Below are 15,334 nucleotides of genomic sequence, written 5' to 3'. Positions count from 1 at the left end.
GGAAGGCGCTCTGTGTTTTTCTGCATAAAATATCAATATGGTTTTCTTATTTAAAAATACAGATGAAGCTTACCAAGAAATGGCAAAGGGGATATTGCTCTTTTTCAGTCCTCCTTAGGACTTGTAATAAGTTACCTTGCTTTCTTTTATGCTGCTGGATGAAGCTCCATGGAAGGGGAGGGTGCACCACTCGCTGCTTTTGTACTGAGCTTATTTTTTTTGTGGAGATCTGCTCCACAGAGCACTCTTCTTTCCTGCAGGTAGATGCCAGCTGTGGCATTGCTCCATTGCTGTTTCCCACTGCATCCGCCCCGTCTTTCAGTACCTTCTGCTATCTCGCCATCCCAGCTCTCGCTCTATCCCTCTGGGACCTGTGCTTTATAAAACCTCTGCTATGATGCTAAAACACCTCCAGGGCAATGCAGGGCTCTTCAAGGGTGCTGATTCTAATCCCAACAGGTACAATTTGTCTTCTGTACCTTTGAGAAGACCTGAATTTATTTGTCCTGGCCAACAAAGGAGGTGATGAAGAGGAAGGAGATGGGGAAGAAGCATTTTCTGCACTACAGCTTCTTCAACGTTATGCTGGAACAAACATGGTTGACCCCAAAGCAAGCCCTCCGGTACAGTGGCAGTAAGGATAAAACATCAATTATACATATTATCTGCTGGGACCTGCCCTTCCCATTCATTTTTATTACTAACCTTTTATCCAATATTCAGGGGCCATTCTGGTACACGAGTTTAGATATCAGAATTTGGTTTATAGAATATATAATTTACCAAACATGAAAAAATATATGGTTATTTAGATATTTTCAATTGGCAAGCACCTTGTTTTAATGTTTTTAAAGGTTTCTCTTTTATTCATATGGCTGATTTTTCTGATACTGCTCCCTTGCATTGCATAGATGTAATCAGAACAAATAAATAAATAAAAAATCAAACAGTCATCTCCATTTTGTCGTTAATAGCCTGGATCTTTTAAAGGGTATTTTGTAAGGCAATTAGTGCTGAGTGCATTAATAAGACCAAAAGTGAAACTGATTAAGAGCTGTACAACATTATTTTGTAATGTATATAGCCTGGAAATCCTCAAATAATAACATTTCAAAAATATTTGTATTCTTTGTCATTTTCATTGGCTGTCTTCACATTACATTTCCTATAGCTTGGGCAGTGAGTGTAAGATCAATCCTTTTCACTTTGTTTTTCAGTCAATCTTTTGCATTTTCACATACTGTTGGTGCTTGTGTCTGTGTTTGCATTAGCACAGTGCTGCAGACTATCCTGGGGATATAGCAGTGCAAACAAAAAATGGCTTTCACTGAGGTTTTATTTATATACTTACACCACATCATCATTAAAAAAAAAATAAAAATCTGCCAAATGACTTTAATTGCCTTTTTTTCAACAATTTGGGTATCCTTATAAAAATGCAGGCAGGCTCTGCCATTATGCATAGTTCTGCTGCTGCTTTGGCGCATGAAGAAGGGAACATGATTAGACTTTCCATCTTGGAAAGCAGGAAGCAATGGGATTTGGAAGGGAAATTTTGCAAATGAATTGATATTTTCCAGTACGTTGATTTATTTCAATCAAAAATGAATCATCTTTTTAACTCTCTCCTAATCCACCTCTACTGAAAAAAAAAATAAAAAAAATAAAAAATCAAAGTGCTTTGTTTTATTTAAAAGCTCCTTAGCTACATTTTGGTAACGCATCAGAATTATGCAAAACCTTTAATGTTTGCTTCCTCTTTGTTTAAAAATGGCAGAAAACTCTTAATTGTAAAACTGTCCAAGCAAAGCCAGAATTCCACACTCTGCCAGAATAAGCAGCTTCTTAATCCATTGCATAGTTCTAATCTGTACTTATTCTTCATAAAGTCTTACTTACAATTTTAAGTCTGTTTTGCAGTTAGCCATCACAGAAAATCAACAGTTCACTAATTCTTGTCTTTGGACACGAGCATCTCTGTAAACAGGGATATCTGTGGGGAAAGTTTCCATTGCTCTCCAAATTACTTTATTAATTTTATGGAGATTGGAGCAGGTGAAACAGGACCAAGAATCCCACCAAGTAATTTGCCAGGGGCTATCAAGCCAGCCTGACCTTCAGATCACTTTAACATCACTCTTAGCCATCATCTGCCATGAAGTGATAGCATTTTTTTTTTTCCAGTAATGGTTCTCATGAATCTTTTGACATTTCCTTCTACTGCTTTCCTTGTTTGAAGAATTAGAAGGCAGCAGGTTTTTTATTTATTTACTATTCATAAATTATAATAAACTGATAGGGTCATAATGTAATAAACTTGGTTGGGTGGTTGGGGCTTTTTTGTGGAGTTTTGTTGGTATTTGTGAGCTGGAGGCAGCCTCTATCCAGCATTTCTCCATCATCTCACCCCTTTTCCTTTATGTCTCTTCATTTATGGTGTATCCAAACTTCTCAGTAACACTTCATGCCAGAAGCTTTCCCTAATCGTGCTTCTGATGCTCTGCTGATGCACACCATCAGCATGAGTTCTCATCTCCATGGACAGACTCCCTGCAAGCTGGTACATTGGTATTGTCTGTCCTGGTCTGCTGGATGTGCAGGGCAAGCCGTAGGGCTGAGGAGACACTGGCACTGGCTGTGCACCTAATGCTAAAAAAAAAAAAAAAAAAAAAGAGAGAGAGAGAGAATGGAAGAATGGAAACTTCTTAATTAAAAACTATGCAACTATGCAAAGCAAATCTGATTGAACCATGATTGTGCTGGAAAAAGATAACCAATGTTTCCCCTTCTCTCTGAACAACTTCTGGGGGTACCCAAGATTGCATTTTGCTGAGAACCAGGTGCTGGTGTTGCAGGGGATGGAGCTGCATGTCCCTGATGACAGGGCAGGGAGGATGGGAGTACCAAGGAGCACCCCAGGGTGCGATACTGCACCCAAGGAGAAAGGCTTAGGAAAAGGCTGCTCTCTTGACTGGTTTAAAGTGGGAGTGCACAGGGTGTGTGCAGCCCCTTCACTCAGCTGGGCAGTGCATGAGATAGACAATGTCTTCATTCTGTATTATTGTTTTGAAGTTGACTGTTACTACACATTATTGCTCACCCTTCATCTTCTCTTAATTTCTGCAAGGGATGCCCACCTCTCCCTTTTGATGCCTCCTGTGTCACCAGAGTCAAGCTGCTGTTTTGGTCCCATTGGCCTAGACCTCACCTACGTGAGAAACTTTGGCCTCCATAACCTCTTTCCTGAGCTTCTTGCTGTTCTTCCTAGGTGTAGGCTCTGTGCTTATTATTCCTTTCAAAGAAATGTGTTGCATTTATAATTGTAAGCATTTTTCTTTCCTAGGATCTTCCAAGAAAGAGCCACGCTGAGCTCCAGTTAAAATGTACTAGCTCTACCAGGAAGCCTTGTAGTGGAGACACCGTGTGTTGCAGTTTCTTGTCTAGGGACGTGTTAACTAAAGCACAAACCTCAGAAGTTTAGAAAGGTTAATGTATGGAAACTCTTTGCTTAGTGAGCACACCAAAAAATAAAAAAATAAAAATACATGACTGGGCGGGATCCTCTCCAAGCCGAAGTGATTCTCCCTGCCTGCTTTACCTGCTTGGTCTCGTGCACTCATTGAATTTAGCCCCTGCATTCAACTTGGTTTGGAAATGATAAATCTTTGTTGCCCCAGTCTACTGGCTATAGATTGGTAGGTCATTCAAGGAAAAAATAATTTATTAAAGTAGTGTGGTTGTTTTTTGTCTCATTTGCTCTCTGTTTTTTCTTCTAGTTTATCTGGCGGGAGATAAGGTGGAAGTAAGGTACTTCATCAAAGCAGGGCTTTGAGGGCAGGGTGACTCCTTGGCTTTGTATTTTTTTCTTGGGAAGAATAGGAGGAGGCAGGTTCTTCACTACCTAAATGCATCTCCCTCTCAGATGGGTGGGATGAAATGGGTTCTCCCATCTGAGATGTCTTTGCCTTAATACCTTCTTCAGGTAAAGCTTAATTTCTAAGAAATGCAGGATAAAAAAATCTTTTATTTTTTCAGGGATATTAGGCCAACCCAGGAAGGCAAGTTCATAAAAATGACCAGGAGTTTATGAGCATCAATGCAAACTCAGACCCACACCTAATTGAGTAATTGAGTTCCTGAGTACAGTGACCCCACTATATGAGAATTGGTTTGGAAGAAGATTGATGCAAACACTGTTTTTAACCCACTTCTTAAATGTGTAATCTCCTCAGTGTTCCCCTTGGTGTTAGGGCCAAGCTAAGGACATCCAAATCTTTTGTACAAATCCATAGCATAGAGCTTCGGAGCATTTCCATGTGAAGCAGCATCACGTTTTCCAACGCTGCTGGAAAACATGCTGCCTGATGAGTGTGATTTTTGCTTACATTTCCCTTTATCACTTATTTCGCTCAAACTTCAACAGGAGGAAATAAAAACCTCCTAAGCTTGCATGCCAGGAGCAACTTCACAACATTAGACAAGATGCAGCTCCTTTCATTCCCTTCCTCTTCCCTTTCTATTTTAAACTCTTTTCCTTGAGGAAAGGAGCCTTGTCCCAACACTCTTTTGGCCAATCCTTTCTATGCTGGTATTTCTTAAAGCTTTTTGGCCAGTTTCTACACAAGAGCAGGGGTGATGAGGATAAATGAGGTCCCTGTGGTGTATGTAAAATGGAAATGGGTCTGAAGAGCAGAAGAGCATTCTTGCAACACGAGAGGCTGAGGACTGGCATGAACCATGGGAAACCAGACAGTCCATGGAGAGGAGGACCACGGGATGCTGTATGAGGGCTCTTTCTGGTCTCTGTAGGCATTTGTGTCTGTGCACCCAACACTTCTTGTGTCTCTTCTGTGGCTCTTTCTCTGTCCTCCCCACAAAAAGCTGCCGCTTTGTCTTTGCTCTTTTCTTCCTTCATCTTTTTTTCTGCTTTTTCATTTTTACTTCAATCATTGTGGAAAAATCAAAGATGTGAACTTAGCGTTTTGTTCTAGAGCACATCCTTCACTCTTGGAACAGCAGCCAGAAATGAACATTTTCTCTCCCCTGAGGTCAATCCTCTCTACAACTCCTTGAAAGGAAGATGTGGGGAGCTGGTGGTCGGCCTCTTCTCACAGGTGACTAGTTATAGGACTAGGGGGAATGGCCTCAAGTTGCATCAGGGGAGCTTCGGGTTGGAAATAAGGAGACATTTCTTCTCAGAAAGAGCAGTCAGGCATTGGGACGGGTTGCCCAGGGAGGTGGTGGAGTCACTGTCCCTGGGGGTGTTCAAGGAAAGGTTGGACGTGGTGCCTGGGGACATGGTTTATTGGGTGATATTGATGGAAGGGTGACAGCTGAGCTAGATGATCTCGAAGGTCTTTTCCAATCTTAATGAATCTATGATTCTATGATTTCCCAATGCCAAAGGCACGTGGCTCTTGTTACGGATCGTGGCCTTCAGGAAAGAGTTGCTCTCTTGGATAACTGAGGTCAGTCCTGTGAGACGTCTTTGAGAGGGGAATTGAAGCCTTCCAATGGGTCACTTGGTCCTGGGGAAGGAGCAGGGTTCTTGACAGGTGAGTTGTGTCTTAAGGTAAGCTGTGAAAAGCTTAAGCCATGGGGTTTGAGCACAGCTGAAGCCCCTTGTCCTTTATCCTTATCGGTAGAGGTGAATTGAGGATGTAGGGTGGATTGTTTGACCTCATGGCATGCAGCTTGCGCCCTGCTGGCACTTTTCTCCTTGTAGGAGTTTCACAGCATAGAAAGGGAGTTTGGCTACCAGGTAATTTTCTGCTGAAAGGTTTTTCCCAGCAAAAGCTGGTGTTACAACTTGAGTTAAATCTTTCAGATGAGCGAAGGTGCAGGAAATCTGTGACTGTGTTTTATGTTGCAGAGACACACATAGCTCACAGTGGTGCACTGGGGATATTTGCATTGAACCCAAGGTGCTGAGTTCTGCAGCCTCATTTAGTGCTGTAAGCAGAAAGATTGAATGCTTGTCTTATTTTTTCTCTTTTCCCTTTTTATCGGAGTTGCTTCAACTATTGTCTCTTCCTTTCTGCAACTCTTGACTTATTTTGGGTTTGCTACAAAATTCAGATCATGGAGGCAATTGACTTCACCTGGCTGCAGAAAAGCCATTAGGAGCTTCAAATTAGTGTGAAATAATTAATAGGCAAGGAAGATTAACGTGGGGAACATGGGCAGTTTTCATTAGCATTATGCACAAGGATGTTCCTGTATATACCTTTGCCACGCGTGTTGTCCTGCACCTCCAGCTGTCCCCTTCAGACATGAATTATATCCAGATCAGTAGAGGCAAAACCCAATAAGCCTGCTCAGGCTTTGCAGAGGAACCAAAAAACATTTCTGCTCGCCAGCTAAATCAGATACCTTCTCTGCAAGAACTGCTTTCAATGGTGTTTGAAACAAATTGCTGCTTGTCCAAGAGCCTGAGAGCCCCAAGGATGCCCACATGCAGCAGCAGCAGCATTTTCTTCCTCTAGAGCAGGACGGGGGAAGCAAACCAAGAGCCAGGAGCCCCCTGCTTATATTCTGGTCCGAGCACCAACCTGATCACCTACCTCCATCCCTCTGGTTCTCATACTTAGTATCCCCTGGAGGTGATGATTTAGGTACTGGTTGAGGATTGTAATTGCATTGGAATGTGGAAAGCAAAGCATTCTGGTCTCTAGAGTAAGAGTTGCAAAAATGTCTGAGGCTTACAAGGGTATTTGAGGTGTATGTCTCCTTTGTTTCTTATTTTTTCTTTTTTTTTTTTTTTGTTTTGTATTGTTTTGTTTTGTTCAGCCCAAAGTGCAAGAGGTATCACAGGGGTCAGGCTGCAAGCTGCACAGAGCAGGTAATCCCAATGGAACTGCACATCCAATGGCAAATTTGGTTCAGTCTTACTGCTTTTGCCCAGAGAAGCAATCTCTGTGATAAACTGTGCCCCAAACAGCTCCAGAGTTTGTCTTGGCAAAGGCTGGTCCAAAACAGAGCTGGGGAGCCAGCTAACACTAAAATACAATCTTTCTCCCCAACTCTCTCTTATTTGCTGGTGTATATGTTCTCTCAATGTTTATTTTGGACTAGTTTCCTACAAAATAGTAGGAATATTTCAGAAATGCCATCGTTGGCTGCTGCTTCTTTAACAGCTGAAATAAATGCATCAGTTTGTCACTATTTGCTAGGTGGGGAGGAGGTGGAGTTGGAAATTGTTTTGTCCTGTCCCTCGCCAAGGGGATTCTGCTGGAAAAGCAAATGAGGAAAACACTGGGAAGTTATAAAAGTGGTTTTGGCAATTAAGGAAACAGAGGAGAAGCAATTTGGATGCGGGATTCTGTAACATTTCCACTGCAAACTCCTCATGGCTTTCAGGACCCATGGTGTAATTAAAAGTCACCTTTTCCCAATTGTGGTGCCGACCTCAATTAGCGTCAGGGCATGGCAAGTATTTACTGCATATCAGCAACCTCGTGCTCCTTCTCAGGGAATTGTAATATTTTAGCAGTCCCTTTATGCAGTCGAAGACATTTAATTTTTTATTAGACACAAATGTGCCTCACATTCACTTTCTTTCACAGCCTTGATATGTCTTCACTTAGCTTGGCAGTACAGATGCATTTTTGCTTTGCTTTCTGCTGCTGTTTTTAAATTGTTTTGCTTGTCTGCTTGGACTGCTGAATCCTCCATGAATAGTTACAACATTTCTGCTCGACGTGTGGAAGCTCGAAATTGCAGCAGCAGTGTAAAACAACATCCCTGCTACTATTTTCTTATCTTTCCTGAAAAAAAAAAAAAAAAAAGAAAAAGAAAAAAAAAAAAAAAAGAAAAAGAAAAAAAAAAAAGAAAAAGAAAAACAGAGCTGGCAGAATATTCCAACATGAAATAAAAGTCCAGGTGCAGGGAAACACAGAAGATCTGGTAAGCCAGATTCTGTGCAATTTTGTTAGACAAGCAATTCTCTAAGCATTGCATTTTCAAAATGTTTGGAAATTCTGGCCAAAGGTTGCATCCACTATTTTATTTTATTTATGTTTTTATTTGATTCATGTTTGTTTGTCATTTGGAGGTGAGGTGTGTCTCTCTGCTGGATATTTATGGATTGAGACTTTAAGCCTTGGAAGGGGGAGTTCTTCACCTCTTGGTCCTCATGCATCCAGCCAAAATAAATATCATCCTGCTGAGGCTTAAAATGTTTAATATTTCCACGTCCTTAGAATATGATCCTCATGCATTGCCCTGTCCTATTTTGCCTCTCTTCCATTAGGGAAATGTGGTAGAGGATGAGCAAATTGGTTTCTCCGTGGCCATGCAGGGGAGATGGGGTGAATCCTGCTCTGCCAGATCAGTCCCTGAATTTCTGGGCAGTTGGGGTGGGCTAATTTTGGAGGGTGGTTAATGTAATTCTGTGCCTTTCTGGGTGCTTGAAACTGGGGATTTGGAAGAATTTACAACCCTGACTTGGTTGCATGGTGGCTTATCTGGAGCTCCAATCAGCAACATGGAAAAAAAGCACATAAACTATTTTTTCTCCCCCCAAAAAGAACCCATCCAAAGAACCTCTATCACAAAACGCATGGATCACTACACAGAACTGGAAATGCTGCCCTGAAACCTTGTCCTGGCCACCACGTGCCCATCCTCCCCTATTACTAACCCAGAAATTTAAATTTTGTTGAAAAATTCAAGAAAAGCCTCCTGAAACCAGGGTCAGCGCAGCCTGTAAAGATCTAAAACCTTTTCCTGTGCTGCTCTTTTCCCAGTGATTTAATGAAAGCTGGATCTTGTTAGTAACAAGTGAAATTCCTGGGGGACAGACAAGCCCAAGCTAATTTCTTGTTCTGTAGCCTGATACGTGAAGCAGTGGAGAGGAGTGTCTGGGACAGCTGATTTAGGAGGAAGTGTGGAAGGAGAAGAGTGGGAAAATCTCTGTCAACGAGGCCCTTTGCACTTTGATTAAACACCATTTAATGCCCTGGATTTGTGTCAACCTGATAGACCGAGCCAGGACTTTATTTATGGCTGGGACAAGGCCGAATCGTCTCGTACAAGGATTGCTGTGGGTGAGGTGGGTGAGAAGCAGTGGAAAACCCCCTGGATGCCCAGATTGAACATGAGGCTTGTCCTGAAGTCTTGGGGGATGTCCTCAGGGTCACCCTAAGCAGGACATTGGGAGGGCTTTTTGTTCAGATTGAGATTTGTGGGGTTTTGCCTTGCCCCATCCTTGACTTTCTGCTCTTCCAAATGCAGGCTGGGAGTGCAGTGCTTTAATAGCATAGAGGAATTTGGGTAGGGGATGCAGAATATGTTGTGATTACAGGCTTCTGACTTGAAAACATGAATAACAGCTCCTGTCTGAGTGTCTGTACTGCTGCAGCTCCGTGCTGTAACTATTTCAATGTCAGGGGGACAAGCCCTACGGTGCTTTGGCCTTGGCCAAGGTTGCAGGTAGAGCAGTTTCTAGGAAACCTGCAAAAGCTGACCCAGGTGGGAGGCAGAATGGGGCAAAACCTGGGAAAATCTGCAGAGCTGCTGCTGTAATGCTGGTGCTAAAGGGGAAATGAGTCTGTCTCTGGGGACTGTTGCCAACCAAAACTCCAGCCCTTGTTTAAGGTTTATTTAAGCAACGTGTGCTTTCTCTGTGGTATAGCCCAGTCCAGCTTCACATCTCTCCTTCTCTGGGGATGAAGCTGCAGTTTCTCATTCATTTGCAGCTCTGGCATGCCCACTTGGTAAATGAGCAGAGATCGTTTCTATTCCAGTTGCCGATAATTCCTGCAGAGGCTGCCTTGATCCGTGTAAACCTTATCTGCTGTATCTCAGTGTCACCTTTGCTGCCTGATGGAAATGGGGATGTAGTGGGTATCTGCCTGTGATCAGTGATCACACGCTGTGTAAGGCTACATCCGACCCCCTAGCTGGCCTAAATTTGCAGTGAGGATGAGCCCACAGCAATGAATTAATGGTTAATAAGTGTTTTAACGAAAGAGAGCATGCAGGAGTTTCGATTCAGTGCTTTGTTACATCTTTCAGCTAAGTAGGGAACACTTCAGGCTGCTGTGGGTTTGCACAGCACTGCTGGGACAGGAAAGGGACCTTCACCAATTCTCTTCTTCCTGAAGCAACACCGCAGTGAGCAAATATTATTTTGCTTTCCAGGAGAAAATCCATATTCTTTGTGTCCCGTGGGTGCTCCAGCCCCGTGTTACTGGTGTTTCCCTGTGCCTGGTGAGACTAAGCAGGCTTTTTGCAGGTGTTGGTGTTGCCCATTCTCTGCATGGAGTGTGACAGCACATCGTCGTTGCTGTAACCTGTGTGTGTATAAAATATAGCATTTTGGTGACAGCTCTATCGTAAAGGTTCTCGGCTGGGTGTCCCCTTTTGGAGGCTCTGCTGGGAGGGGAGCCCCCCTTCAAAGTGATGGTAGTCCCCACTATTAACAGGTCTCTCCCTTTTTGTCTTTGCAGCCACCCAGATTGATCCCAGCGAACTGCAGGAACTATTTCAGGAGACTTCAGCCAACGTCTTCCGAATTAACTCCAATGGTGCGTATAATGAAAGGTTTCCTAGTCGATTGTGTGCTGTCCTGCTGATGACTCCTGTGCGTGTACACGGCGTATGACAGCTCCTGTTGTCAGGGAGCAAATATTAATGCAGTTTTCTTGCTGCTGCATCTCACGAGCACCAGCACATGTCCAATACACAGTTCTTTATAAGATGTAAAAATATTCCACCATATGTTGCATTAAGCAGGCACAGATATATTCCAATTCTTACTGAGACCACATCCTTTTCTATTTTTAATTGTGTCATCTGTTACAATGGGGAGTTAGAGCGCAGAAAGGTGGAACAAGCCAGACTCATTTTCTAATGTGTTGCAGCACTACTGTGTTCAGAGCCTGTCACACGAGCCTGCAAAGCATCCATCTCCCTTATAAAAACACCAGCACCAAAACTCTTCTGTTATTCTTCACTCTGTAGATGGAGCAGCAATGCTATTCCTGCTCGTGTCTCCCCGGACACTGGAGGTGCAGAATGCTTCCCTCCTTTGGAGGTGTGCTCTGGCTCATCAGCGCCTTGTTGGGGTGGGATCTAAAGCCGTATTTCACAGGTAGATATAAAGGAACATTGCAGAATAACTGTTAATGCCGTAATATCGCAGTTCTAAAATACACCACTGCTAGACAAGGATTTAAATTCATGATGTTGTGAATTACCTGGCCAGCTTCTCTCTTTGGTCTGATCTGTGCCTAAGGGGATCTGGTGGGACATTGCACTGGACTAGGTGTAAAGGATCTCAGGACCTCCTGCTTGTTGTAATTCTCCCCATGTGTCCTGGGGAAAGGTCCCTGTCTTTCTAACAAGGAATCCTTGCTCGAAGAAGGATGGGAAGCAGATCTGAAATGCAGTCATCTTTTGTCTATCAGGATTCTTGCATGCTGCAGAGCAGTCATGCCTCCATCTGCCAGGCAAATTCAAGTGCAGAGATTTCTATGACTACAAGGAATGGATAAGTTTGAGTTTGCTTTTGACAATCGTCTTCACCTCGGGTCAGAACTTAAGGACCTCCTGCAACATAGATGTTACTGCTCTCCAGTATCCCAGAGGGTGAAGTTGAAGGCCTGAAACCAGGTGGCTCTATGAAGGCATTCAGGTGCCCAGTTGGCTGTAAAATCGGAAGAAAAATAATTCTTCACACCTTCTCTTATGTCTTTGGATGGAATAATCCGGTGCAAGAGGACAGGATAGGTGCTGGCTTGCATATTGAATATACGACATTCAATATGATGGAAACATTTCTGGCCATCTGGTTCCAATGGGAGCCCAGAGAGGCTGTGGGATCTCTCTTTTGAGATATTCAGAGCTGGAAAAAGACCTTGCTTTCAAGTGAACCTTCTCTGAGCAAAACGTTAGACTAGAGACCTCCAGAGATCCCCTTCAACCTTCATGAGTCTATGATTCTTCAGTGGTTTGTCAAAGTCTCACATATAAGATGATTCTGAATGGGACAAAAGCAAAATGGGAAATGGACACTTCATGTTCCCTTTTTTCTTTCTTTTTTTTTTTTTTTTAGTGGTTGTTATTTTTAAGAAGAGTAACTGATTGATACACTGAACAAGCAGTAGATTAAAACACGTTATTTATAGCCTTCTGGAAAACTGCTTGGGTACAAGTTTGGCAACATTCTTCAAAGAGCACAAGTTGAGAAATTCAGCCATTGCAAGTCACCTTAGAGTTGCACTTACATGTACCCTCTGTAATGCTGGAGAGCAGTGATGGGACTTGGGATGAAGTAGAATGATGTCCTGCAGAAGTGGCCTCCCCAAGGCTGAGCAGAGGGGAAGCATCACCTCCCTCGACCTTGTAATGCAGCCCAGGATGCCATTGGACTTCTTTGCCAGAAGGCCACATTGCTGCTTGATGTTCTACTCGGTGTCTACCAGGTCTCATAGGTCTTTTTACCCGAGCTTTTCCTTGGGAAACCTCGAGTTTTGTGACCTGGACTTAAGGCTGCTATGGCAGCTTGAACCTCCCAACCATGCTTACTGGTACTTGGTTGACGGATGGGGTATGACTGTGTTATTACATACGGAAACACCTCAGTTAGCACCAGTCTTTCTTCTTCCAGCGTTACGTGCTACCTGGACACAATGGCAATGTTGAATTGCAGCAGTACTTCGGCTGCTGGCTATTTCAGGGCTCAGCATGAAGTTTTGCAACCTGCTTGAGGCTACAAGTGCTATTAATACTCCAGCTAACCACGTTAGGCATGTCCGTGCTGTAATTCCTCCCCTAGTGGGGTTTGTGCTGAGAAGCCTTTAAGATGAGTGGTGCATCCTTTCTTGAAATGCCACAATCCAATTTATATTTGTATTCTTTTTTATAATTGCATTTGTCCCCTCAATTCTGTTTTTAGCACTTTCTGGTGGTCTTTGCTTCTCCTTTTAAGATGGTACAGAGTGCACGAAGATGTGCTTTCTGTTAGAGGTGCCTGCACCGAGTGCTCTCCGAAGCAGGTAATGACAGCACCTATACTTAAAACTATTCTGCAAAATTGGAGAGGGTACAGAGAAGAGCTAAGACAACTGTTTGAAGTCTGCAAATCAGACTTTAAAATGCATGCCATCCGAACTTCTGTTTGAGACGTTTGAGAGGACTCGATCGTGGTCTGTAAGTACCTCTGTGGGAAGAAAGACTTCAAATAGATTGCGTAGGGCTCATTAATCTAACATCCTCACACATAATGAGATCAGGAGATAGGAGTCAAAGCTAGACAAATTCAATCTTTCTGTATGAGGATAACTAGCCATTAGAACTGCTTATTGAAGGGACGTGATGGATTTGATGTGACTTCAAACCTTTAAATCAAGATTCAGACGCGTTTTTGTAAGAGATACTGGAGTCCAGCTACAATCTACAGCCTCAGTGTAGGAGTGATGGGGCAAAATTTTATGGTAGGAAATCAGTCTGGATAATCAGAATTGCTCTATCTGGGCTTTAAAATCTATGAATTTATAATGTTTTTAAAGTGCTTTTAGGTTGAGAAAATGCCCATAAGATACCATGCCTTTGTTGCTCTGTTCGCTACCCAGATTATTTGAGTCTGCTGAAGTCAGTTTGCTTCAATTTGTGTGTGGCTTCTTCATAAGCTGGCTGTGCTGCTCAAATTTTTGCAAAGCTAATCCACCCTAGATGGAGAACTTTAGGTTTATAAAATGGGAAAGGATGCCCAAGATCCCTCCTGCCTTGCACAGCTGTACCATATGGTCTCTTCAGCCAATCCAGCAAACTCTGTGTCCGAGCTTGTAGCAAAAGTCAGAGCTGTGTGTGCACCACCATGCAAGGGGCTGATCAAGGAGCAGGTGGCTGCATTGCAGATGCTCACCAGATGATGCTTGGTGCTCCTGTTGCTCTGGGCATAGTGTGTTGAATGTCCTTCTGGGTTGCATAAATCCAGTTACAGCTCCCTTTTTCCTTCTTTTCCTGCCTTACCCCAGCCTCCTAGGGGCTTCCCAAGTCCTCCAATGCATTTGGAGACCAAAACAGGCACCAGAAATGCTCCTCTCCCCTTTGAGATGCTAAAGGTGCCATGAGGTCCCCATGCTATGCCTCTGTTGTTTCAATTTCCAAAATGCAAGGTTGTGGGCAGCTGCATTTTTTCTATCTTTGAAGAATGAGTATTCTTAATGAAACAAGAAATCAACTCTATACTGGGATTTTAAAGCACCACTGATTTTTGTTTGGTGTCACTACAAAAATAGTAAATGCTGCATGTCTTGTTCCTCCTTGCTCTCCTAACTTTTTGCAGAAGCCTAAGTCTTTGGGGTGATTTAAATTCATATTGGGCAGTTGAGGACTTGGCTCCTGACCAAGGGGAATCTCTGCGGCTCTGAGCTAATCTTGGCAGATCTCACATATAAATGCCTCCCGCTCCCCTTTTCTGCTGTGGATATGGAAATCTTCCTTTTGTGTTGAATAAAAGCCATAGCCAGGATCGTTGGTTCTGTTTATGTGCCACTGGATCATTCTTCTGCCAGTTCATGAGCTTAGGGACTTTTTTTAACCCATCTCTTAAAAAAGTGTCAAGGGGTAGAGGGAACTTTTACCTATTCTTTGCATCTTCTTTCTGTCTCTAGCTCTTTGGGGACTGTCTCTATTGAGCATAGGGAAGTTTGTCTGATAAGGCTTTGGCTTCTCTGAGTTTTACGTTTCCTTCTTTAGTTGATTTTTCCACTTGGGTGGGAAAAAAAAACACACACGCATACGCAAAAAGCAGCTCAGGTACTAGGTGAGTTTGTCTGGTTGATGGCTTTTTTTCCTACTCATTTTTATGAAGGTTTTGCATTTCTGTCAGAGCATGGCTTTTAGCTGCCTCTCAGTAAATGCCTTATAAATAAGTAAAATAAATAACACTCGTAAACGGAGCTAGGTTGGCGCATCGTGTCTAAAGGGCTGATCGCTGGAGGATATACTGCAGGAATCAGACCTGTTCTGGCCAGATGGAGAACCTGAGTGCTCTAATGGGTCTCTTCCCTCTCTAATTCCTGTTACTTGCTCATTAATGACTCCCCGTGACAGGCTGGTGCCAGGCGCAGTCCCATTACCTTGATCTGAGAGGCTGAGCAAAGGATTTTTCAGCGTCCCCCAGGTGTGATAAAGTCTCCGTTGCCATCTAGGGATGGTTTCTCATCCCCCATTGATTTTAAGGATTGCGATGGCGTAGACAAGTGGTGCCAAACTTTCAGTTTATGTAAATCAGTGCAGATCCAACAGCAGTGATCTCTGTGGATGCCTCATCTTGGAAGACTAGCATATGCCTTTTTTAATGTTAAGTGTACAAGGATTTTTA

The 15,334-nt window shown here is 43.1% G+C and overlaps 1 protein-coding gene across 3 annotated transcripts in view; it reads left to right on the top strand.

The window, feature by feature from the left end:
• TSNARE1 (t-SNARE domain containing 1) overlaps positions 1–15,334 on the top strand; it is a 452,412-nt gene that overhangs the window by 139,480 nt on the left and 297,598 nt on the right. For all 3 annotated transcript variants that reach the window (XM_082752775.1, XM_082752776.1, XM_082752777.1), the window contains one exon: positions 10,452–10,529. In XM_082752775.1, coding sequence (XP_082608901.1) covers positions 10,452–10,529 — 78 coding nt within the window. The remainder of the gene's footprint in view (positions 1–10,451; positions 10,530–15,334) is intronic.

Source organism: Aythya marila (assembly GCF_965140915.1).
Source record: "Aythya marila genome assembly, chromosome: 2".
NCBI lineage: Eukaryota > Metazoa > Chordata > Aves > Anseriformes > Anatidae > Aythya > Aythya marila.
The sequence above is the reverse complement of the archived record's forward strand: the minus strand, read 5'-3'. Positions and strand labels throughout refer to the sequence as shown.